The following is a 10,308-nucleotide window of genomic DNA, read 5'->3' as shown; positions in this document are numbered from 1 at the left end:
TGACACCCTGTATCTTTAGATTGGAGCATTTAGTCCATTTTCATTCAGGGTAATTATTGATAGATATGTGTTTAATGACATTTTATTACTTGTTTTATTATTGTTTCTGGAGATTTTCTCTGTTCCTTTCTTTTTTTTCCCCCTGTGTTCCTTTCTTTTCATTGTCACTTTTGGTCTTTGCTTTACACTCAAAAAGTCCCCTTCAATATTTTTTGCAGGACTGGTTTAGTGGTCACAAACTCCTTTAGTTTTTGTTAGTCTGGGAAACTCTTTAACTCTCCTATTCTGAAGGATAGCCTTGCTGGGTACAGTATACTTGGCTGCAGATTTTTCCCATTCAGCACATTCGAACAGTCATGCCACTCTCTTCTGGCTTGCCAAGTTTCTGTTTAGAAATCTGCAGTTAGCCTTATGGTCTTCCCTTGTAAGTTAAGGACTTCTTTTACCTTGCTGCTTTTAAGATTTTTTTCTTTATCACTATATTTGGCAAATTTAATTATAATATGTCCTGGTGTTGGTTCTCCCCCCCCCCCCCCACTTTTTTTTTTTATTTTTATGGGAGTTCCCTATGCCTCCTGGATCTGGATGTCTGTTTCCTTCCCCATATTAGGGAAGTTTTCAGCTATTATTCCCTGAAATAAATTTTCTGCCCCTCTTTCTCTGTCTTCTTCTTTTTATAAAAATAATGCTTATTTATTTATTATGAGGGAGACAGAGAGAGCATGAATGTGGGAGGGGCAGAGAAAGAGGGAGAGAGAATCCCAAGCAGGCTCCATACTCAATGTGGAGCCCAATGCAGGGCTCAGTCTCACAGCGGTGAAATCACAACCTGAACCAACATCAAGAGTTGGATGATTAACTGACTAGTCACCCCAGCGCCTCTCTCTCTTTTTCTTCTGAGATTCCTATGGTATGAATGTTATTACATTTGATGGAGTCAGAGTTCCCTAAGTCTATTCTTGTGTTGCATGATTCATCTTTCTGTCTTTTGTTCAGCTTCATTGTTTTTCCATTATTTTGTCTTCTATATCACTTATTCATTCCTCTTCTTCTTCCAGCCTTGGATTCATTGCACCAAACCTATTTTCAATCTCAGTTATTTTTCATTTCTTTTTTTAACTATCCTTTCTTTAAATTTTTTTAACGTTTTATTCATTTTTGAGAGAGAGAGACAGAGTGAGCAGGGAAGGAGCAGAGAGAGAGAGAGGGAGACACAGAATCTGAAACAGGCTCCGGCTCTGAGCTGTCAGCACAGAGCCCAATGCGGTGTTTGAACTCTGAATGGCGAGATCATGACCTGAGCCCAAATCAGACATTTAACTGAGCAACCCAGGTGCCCCTATATTTTTTATTTATAACTGATTCTTTTAAAATTATTTTATCTCTGTTGTATCTCCCTCAAGTCTTCCATTCTTTTCTCAAGCCCAGTGAGTATCCTTATAATTGTTGTTTTAAATTCTCCATAAGGTATATTTCTTATATCTAGTTTGATTAGATCTCTGGCTGGACCTTATCTTGTTTTTTCATTTGGGATGAATTCCTCCTTCTGGGCATTTTGTCTAAGTGTCTGCCTTCTCTGTTAGAAAAGCCCATTATGTTTCCCTCTTCTAAGAGTAATGGTTTTATGAAGATGCAGTCATATAGTGTCCAGGGCTTGGTGCTTGATTGAGTGTCTCTGGTGTGTGCTGCATGAGCTCTGCTGTTTGGCTGCTCTATCTTTCAGGCCAGTCATCTGCAGAGGCACTCCTTGCCTGCAGTGGGCAGTGTTTGTTCCTTGGCCACAATGTGGCAGATTTTATTTTATTTTATTTTTTATTTTTTATTTTTTTTAAGTTTAAACAAATTTTTATTACACAAAGGTTGTCACATAATTGGATATTTCTCTACTTTGTACACAATTATTCTTACTCTCCACAGAAAGGCTGCTTAACTTTTCATCTGGTGATGGCAAGCACTAAAATCCTGATTTTAACAGAATAATAGTAAAAATGCCTCAGTGATTTAAGTTGAAAGCTGTACATTGGTACATGGCTCTTGCATTCAGTTATCAGGAATGTACAAATGTCTTTTTATTCAAAAATACAAAATAAATTATCTGTAGGCATGGACAATGACAGCAGTAAACCATTATATGTTGTCAACTGAAACCAGTAACTGATGGTTATAGTGATTTTCTTAAACATCAGCCAGCCTTTTCTTCAGTCATTTCCTTCAACCGACTTCTCTGAAGTTATTCTTGAGGAGCACTGCCTTGAGCTTCCTCTCACAGTTCATTAACAATGGTAAAGCGCTATTCTAGGAATTAGAACATGCCACCTCCCATACCACCTCCCATTCCTCCCATTCCGCCCATTCCAGGGTCCTTCTCTTCCTTAGGAATTTCGGTGACTACAACTTCTGCTGTAGTTAACAGAGAGGCCACTCCAGCAGCATCCAATAAAGCAGTTCTTACAACCTTAGTTGGATCAATGATTCCCTTTTCTACCATATTCACAAAATCTCCAAGCATAGCATCATAACCAACTTCTGAGGAACTCTGCATAATTTTCTCAACTATCAATGATCCTTCAACACCTGCATTCTTAGCAATGGTCATTGCAGGAATTTTGAGTGTTCTCTTAATGATTTCTATACCAATTTTTTGATCTTCATTAGCTGGAGTTATTGAATCCAAGGCTGGAATGCACCGAAGCAGGGCACAACCCCCTCCCAGAACAATGCCTTCTTCAACAGCAGCTCGGGTAGCATTGAGGGCATCTGTAACTCTGTCTTTTTTTTCATTCACTTCAACATCACTTGTGACAATGTGGCAGATTTTAACTAGGTGTGCTCTGGTCTGCTTATGAAATGGGACCTGACACCACCTCCACCAGAACTGAAGCCCCTCAGAACTCTCTAGTTGGGAGATGTGTGGGTAGGGGTTTGTGCTGGTCTTCTGGGGAAGGGGCCCACTATGCTAGGACTGAGGCAAGCTTGACTGAGAAGGGCAATCTCACCATAGTACAGGGGTGTGGCACTTGGTATAAGCAGGTTATGCCTAATAAGTAGCCAATGTGGGCACTGCCCTGCTTCCTGTAGGTGGTTCTGTGTTTATGCTGGGGCAAGGGAGAGAAATGGCACCAGCCAGCTCCTTTGTCCCTGAAGAAGCATCTCTGTGCTACTTCTTAAGGAAGTAGCTCTTCCAAGAAGAGCAAATAATCTCCCTGATGTGTACCCCAGTCATTCTTCAGATCACTGTTTCCACACTGTCTCCAGGTTGTTTGTTGCCTTCTCTCTCAGGAGCAGGGCAGTGCCTTTAGCGATCTATCCCAGCCAAGCCCGCCAACCTTTAAACATCCTGTCTTTAAGCCCCACTGGTTGTAAGAGCTCACGAAAATCAGCTCCTCTCCCAGCCAATGGCTTTTTCCTGGTCAGTGGCTTTGGAGAGAGGTCCTCCTTGTGCATTCTCCTGTGTGCTCCTGTCTCACCTTTCTCTGAGACCATGGCCCCTTCCCCTCCACAGCACCTTTGATCCTTTTCTCCCGCAAACCACATCTCCACCCTTCCTACTTTCTTCAATGTTTCTTCTCTCCCTTTAGTTGTGGAGTTTGTTCTGTCAGTCTTCAGGTTGATTTCTAGGGTATTTAGAATGATTTGATAGTTATATAGTTGTGTTCGTGGGACAAGATGAGCCTAGGGCCCTTCTACTCTGCTGCCATATTGTCTGATACCTGATTTTAAAGTTTTTATTTCCAACTGAAAAGATTATCTACCAATCTGATTACCTATTTTTAACAACAATACATTTTGACACATTTGTCATCATTAGTTTTAATATACACTTCAACTAAATAAATTAACCTTTATCATTGTTTCGGAGGTGACATGAAATCTAAATTCTATGCTGGCATTTCCATTGGCATAGCCTGGAACACTTTATAAAATATTTACATGCATCTCAAAATGAGGTCTAATTTTACATGGTATTTCTAACCATTCCTTTTATTAATTTTGCAGTCCACTGGTTCTTGATAGTTATCTGTCATTTCATTCTTCTCACTGGAGTATTTTCATCAAATTTTTTCCAGGGTTTTGAGGTTTTCTTTCATTTTCAAAAGCTATCTTTTGTCTTCAAAGAAAAAAATGATCTTTGTTGGATTCTGTTCTTTTATAATGCCTCCTTTTCCCTTAGCTTTGGGTTGATGTCCCTTGAAGCCTGCCTTGTGCCTCAAGGCTGAGCATCAGGGCATTCTTACCTTTATAGTAAGATGGAGCCTGTTTTTTGAGGCCACCAATCTCTAGAAAATTAAGATGCATGGTCAAACAGATAGTTAGATGAGAGCAAGTGTAATCCTCACACCAGAGTGCTCTCAACTCACCAAGCAATGATTTCTATCATATGTTCTGCCATCAGTAAGGAAGTGGTCCTACACTCCTTTGATCTCCAACTTACTGTTCTCCAAACTGTGCCATCTTACCTGCCCAAGGGCTTGTGTTATGGCTTCTTATCATCTGATGGCCTGAAAAAAAAATTCTTCCCTTTTATTGGTGGATCTCAAGGCAAAATTAATACATTAGGTCATTCATTTATCAGGCCTTTCCCTCAACTCCTAAGAATCCAGACATATACAAGTTATAGGAGTAAAAATACTCCTTAGAAGGGGGCTCTGGAGGAAATTTGACCTTTGACTTCTCCATATGAGTTTATCCAGGTGTCTATACTCAGGTTACACAATCCATAGAGTGCAATAAAAATATCCCATTAATCACATCTTTATCTTCTTTTATGCCTTTCTACTCAAGACCTCATATTCTTTTGTTCATGTGTGTCAGACTTTAAAAATGTAACAAGTAGGTACCCAGGTATATTTCAGTGAAGCCTGTTTCCAACTGACTTTTCATATTTGTTCAAGATATCTGTATTGTAATTTGATTTCTTGACAGTCCACAAAATTATCTTTAATTTATTCCCAAGTAAAATTCCACTTTATTTACATTTTTATTTCCTTTAATACATCGATTATTCTCAAATTGGTTATCCTGGTTTTTACCCTGGTTTGTAGGTTTCTTTTCTTTGTCATTGCTGTGTACCCTTGATGTACTTTCATTTGTTCTGTTATTGTCTTTTCAATATCACAGGTTCTTCGTTCTTGATGTCAGTTATGCTCATAATGGTCTTCTCTGATGCTTGACTGCTTTTATAGGATTTATAGATTTCATACAGTTTTTAATAGAATCTTTGCACCTTGTTTGGGTAAAAATTATTTCTTCTTTTAAAGTAGTGGGAATAAATTGCTCTCCAATCACATAAGCAGCTTTCAGACAATGGATGTTTTGTCTAGCTTCCTGTCCCTTTAGTAGTTGCCCTACTAATAAAATGTGGATTTTCAAAAATATTATTTTTGTTCTATATAACTTGTTGACATTTGCTCTTACAGTTTTCTTTTTCAAATAATATCTTCTTGCAAGTTTTTATCTGAGTTTCCTTCTCTTTTGGATTCTCTTTACCTAAATTTAGCTAAGAGGTCATTTGCTTTTCAGTCTGTCCAAGAAGTTCTCTCTTTTGCTTTAACTAAACTGAGGAGAAAAAAACCCAAGACATTGTGGTACGCTTATGTAAAAAGGCAGAGTGCTTGCCACCCCCAATTCATTTTTCCATCATCTTCATATTAAATTCATTTATATACTAACTGTAGAATAATCCCTGCCACCATATTACTTAAACAAAAGGGTTGAAATAATAATAGTGGCAATAATACTTATGAGAATTTGTCAATGATTAAAAAGTATGCAATGTTAGAGTGCTTTCCTATCTTGCATGGTATATTGGATAGACAAATTGTCCACATTTACAAATGAGTAAACTTAGTTTCAGGGAAGTTTAGTGACTTGCTCTTGGTCACTTAGCAAAGCCAAACCAGTTATATAAATTTTGGCTGTAAAGTTTGAGGATCCTGATTTCTAAATTAATGCTAAGCCTTTCAACTAAGCAGAAAAATTCTTTTTGTCTAAGTTTTTATTTAAATTCTAGTTATCATACAGTGCAATATTAGTTTCAGGTATACTATAGTTAAGAGTCTGTTTCATTGTTTGCCTCTCTCTCTTATTTTTTCCCTATGCTTGATTGTTTTGTTTCCTAATTCCACACATTAGTCAAGTCATATGGTATTTGTCTTTCTCTGACAGACTTATTTTGCTTAGTATTATACTCTCTAGCTCCATCCATATCATTGCAAATGCCAGTACATACTTTTTTATGAATACAAATAAAATATTTTATATAAATATATATACACACCATATCTTCCTATTGTTTTTTCTCAGATCTATGTTTAGGGTTTAGGTTAAGCTTATAGTTAGAAATAGGGTTGGGGTTTGGGGTTTATGGTTTAGGGTTCTGGTTAGTGTTAGGGTTAGGGTTGGGGTATGTGCCTGGTCTCCTGCAGTTCAGAGACCTCTTCAGAGAATAAAACCCTAGACTTCTAAGCAGAAAAAATTCTTAGTCCAGTAAGAGATAATATTACCCCAATAGGGTCTTTGTGATGCCCTAAAGTCAAACTAAACTGGTAATTTACCACATTTTGTTTGAGTGAGATATTCCGAAGATCAGCCACATAAGCGCTACTCAAAAATACCTAACGACATGACGGAGAAATAGTTAATGTTCCCCAAAGTTTGGATACCTTTAAGAACTTGACTTCTTAATTTTGATCAGTTGGCCTGTCAAATCACACAGAGGACCATTATAATCAGGGACCCTTATTCAAATATGCTAGTGAGAAGAACCCTTTAATCTTTCACATTTCTGTTTTATCTCAAGTGGGCAATTGTAGGCTGTCAGCACTTCTGTGTGTTTGATCAATAACTTTTCCAACCTGTAGTGAATAGAGTGTGCTGATCAATTGAATGATATGACATTGAATCATAAATGTGTTTGCTTTCAAGTTGTGTAGAAAACTGTAATTAAAAGTTTAGGGATAAAGGAGTCATTGCATTTTGATTGCCCATGCATTAGCAACGTATAAGGAGTGAGCAAAGTCCCCAAACAACTTTCTCTTGCCTATAGAAGCTCCCGGGGGTTCAGTCCTTCTATTAGTTGTCCATGTTAAAACACTTGGCAATCATTTTGTCTACTGTTTCCCTTCACCAGTCACAGTCAAGCAGTCACCAGGGCCTGTGGTTTTGATCATTCAGGTTCTCCAGAATTTGACCATTTATCTCTATCCCCAGTGCTTCCACTTTAGTTAAAGCTCTCATCATAGTTCACCTGGGTTACTGCAAATAGCTTCTTTACCAATCTCCATGCCCCCAGTTTTATACCTCTTCAGACCCATTCTCCACATTGCTGGTACTTGATCTTCATAATTATCTTAAAATAGTAAGTGGTTTCCTGTAACCTTTACGGTAGAGGCTAATAGTCCTTGGTAAGGCATATGATTATGATCTGACCCTTGCTGATCATTTTGCCTCATCTCTTGACACCTCCCTTGCTCTTCTTTAACAATAAGCACTCTCCACCCTAAATTACTCTTGGTTCCTCAAATATACCAAGTTCTATTTGTCTCAGAGCTTTATGACAAGCTTCTTCCTTTTCCTGGAATGCTCTTTCCTTTATCCTTGGCTGCTATTGCTTCTATGTGGCTTCTAGGACTTCTTGCCTGAACTTTCTTATCCCCAGTGTTTGTTATGTCTGATGTCCTAAGACTCTGTACTTTCTTTTCTTTTATTGCACTAGATATTATTTGCTAGTGATTCTTCTTCCCTTTGATGTGAAGTCCTTGAGGGCTGAGACCATGCCTTCCTTTATGTCTCCAGCAGGTTGTATGGTGTTGAATCTAGAATAGACCCACAGTAAGTGGTTTTTTCCAGCTTCATTGAGATATAATTGACCAAAAATTAATATGTATTTAAAGTGTACAGCGTGATTATTTGATATACATATATACATTGTGAATGATTACCATAGTCAAACTAATTAACACATCCATCACCTCACATAGTTATTTTTTTGTGGTGCAAACACTTAAGATCTATGCTGTTAGCAAAGTCAATAGTATTCACTACAGTCACTATGCTATATATTATTAGATCCCCAGAACTTATTTATCTTAGAACTGAAAGTTTGGGGGTGCCTGGGTAGCTCAGTCGGTTAAGTGTCTGACGTTAGCTGAGGCCATGATCTCATGATTCGTGATTTTAAGCCCCACATCGGGCTCTCTGCTATCAGCACAGAGCCTGCTTTGGATCCTCTGTCTCCCTCTTTCTCTGCCCCTCCTCCACTCATGCTCTATCTCTCTCTCAAAAAAAAAAAAAAAAAAAAAAAGAAGAACTGAAAGTTTGTACCCTTTGACTGACATCTTTTCATTTTACCCATTGTCCAGTTCCTGATAACCTCTAGTAACCCCTATTCTACTCTGTGTCTGTAAGTTTGACTTTTTTTTTTTAATTCCACGTGTAAGTTAGATTATACAGTATTTGTCTTCTTTGTCTGGCTTATTTTCCTTAGCATAATGTCCTTCATTGTGCACATAGCACAGTTTCCTTCTTTTTTTAATGAATGAATAATATTCCATTGTATATATCTATATATCATCTGTATCTATATCTGTCTATCCATGTATCTATACATATACATCTTTTTATCCATTCAGCCTTTGATGGACACTTAGGTTGTTTCCATGTGTCAGCTGTTGTGAATAATGTTGTAATTAACATGGGAGTGTAGATATCTCTTTGACTTAGTGATTTCATTTCCCTCAGATGTATAACCAGAAGTGGGATTGCTGGAAGATATTAGCTGCGGGTTTGTCATATATGGCCTTTATTATGTTGAGGTAAATTCCTTCCATATCTAATTTGTTGACAGTTTTATCATAAAAGGATGCTGAGTTTCATCAAATGCTTTTTCTATATCTATTAAAATGGTCATCTGAATTTTACCCTTCATTCTGTTTGCTAGAGTATCACTCTTACTAATATTTGTGTGTCAACTCATCCTTGCATCCTTGAGTCCTTTCAGTTTGCTGTTGAATTCAGTTTGCTAGTATTTTGTTGTGGATTTTTAAAACCTGTGTTCTTTAGGGATATTGGTAGTTTTCTTGTAGTATCCTTATTGATATCAGGATAATGCTGGCCTTGTAAAATGAATTTGGGAGTGTTTTCTTCTCTTCATTTTTTGGAAGAGTTTAAGAAGGATTGGTATTACTTCTTTAAACATTTGATAGACTTCATCATAAGGTCATTTGGTCCTGGGCTTTTTTTTGTTGTTGGGAGACTTTTGAGTACTGACTCAGTCCCCTTACCCATTATTTGATCTTTCCACATTTTCTATTCATGGTTCAGTCTTGGTTAGTTTTATGTTTCTAGGAACTTACTCATTTATTTTAGATTATCCAATCTGTTAGATGTTGCCATTTTTGAAAAAGTTCTTGGGGCACCTGGGTGGCCCAGTCGGTTGAGCGACCGTCTTCGGCTCAGGTCACGATCTCACGGTCCATGAGCTCGAGCCCCACGTCGAGCTCTGTGCTGACAGCTCAGAGCCTGGAGCCTTCTTCTGATTCTGTGTCTCCCTCTCTCTCTCTGCCCCTCCCCCACTCATGCTCTGTCTCTGTCTCAGAAATGAATAAAATAAACATTAAAAAAAATTTAAAAAAAAGTTCTTTAGCCACCCTTGCCACAGGTGACTTCTTGTTGGTTGATTTTTTTTTTTTCCTGAAAATCCCTTGCCTGTACTGTGTTGCCTGACCTTTCCTTCTTACCCTCAGTTTCCTCTCTGTGCTCCTTCTCAAATTCATGCTAGTTTCTTATCCAGTCAGCTATCCTATAAGTTACCTCTTTGGCTAGCTCCGTACCATATAGGCTATTACAGGCTACCCCATATTCAAAATCAAATCTTCCTATTATTATTTAGGTTAGGCTAGGCTACACGCTTACACTGAGGTATCAAGTAACCACAAAATACCAGTGGCTTACCACATAAAGATTTCCACCTTGTTCACAAAAGGTCTGCTTTGGGTTATCAAGGCAACTCTCCTCTATGCAGTGACCTGGGATTCCACCCTATAGTATTATCCTAAAGCTTTACTTCTGGAATAGGTGGTTTTTGGATCACTTTAATAGGAAGGTAAAGGGAGAGGGTGTCAAACCAGTTGATCTTTTAAAAATTTGTGTTAATAGATTTCAGTTATGTAAACAATCATCAGTTCAGTTTTGCTTCAATTGTATCCCTACTCACCATATCTACTCTTACTGGACGATTTTGAAAATGATCCCAGAAATTTCCTCTATAAATGTTTAAGTATGTACCTTTAAAAGACATGGATTCTTTCT

General features: G+C 37.9%; 1 protein-coding gene across 1 annotated transcript; it reads right to left on the bottom strand.

Moving 5' to 3' along the window:
• Positions 1-2,003: 2,003 nt before the first annotated feature.
• Positions 2,004-3,534, bottom strand: LOC122225366 (60 kDa heat shock protein, mitochondrial-like). The gene is made up of 2 exons (XM_042948289.1): positions 3,327-3,534; positions 2,004-2,895 (listed from the first exon to the last, which is right to left on the bottom strand). Exons 1-2 carry the CDS (start codon positions 3,532-3,534, stop codon positions 2,303-2,305), a joined length of 801 nt encoding a protein of 266 aa, XP_042804223.1. The 3' UTR covers positions 2,004-2,302.
• Positions 3,535-10,308: the final 6,774 nt, after the last annotated feature.

The sequence above is a fragment of the Panthera leo genome, chromosome B4 (genome assembly GCF_018350215.1).
Source record: "Panthera leo isolate Ple1 chromosome B4, P.leo_Ple1_pat1.1, whole genome shotgun sequence".
NCBI classification, from domain to species: domain Eukaryota; kingdom Metazoa; phylum Chordata; class Mammalia; order Carnivora; family Felidae; genus Panthera; species Panthera leo.
The sequence above is the reverse complement of the archived record's forward strand: the minus strand, read 5'-3'. Positions and strand labels throughout refer to the sequence as shown.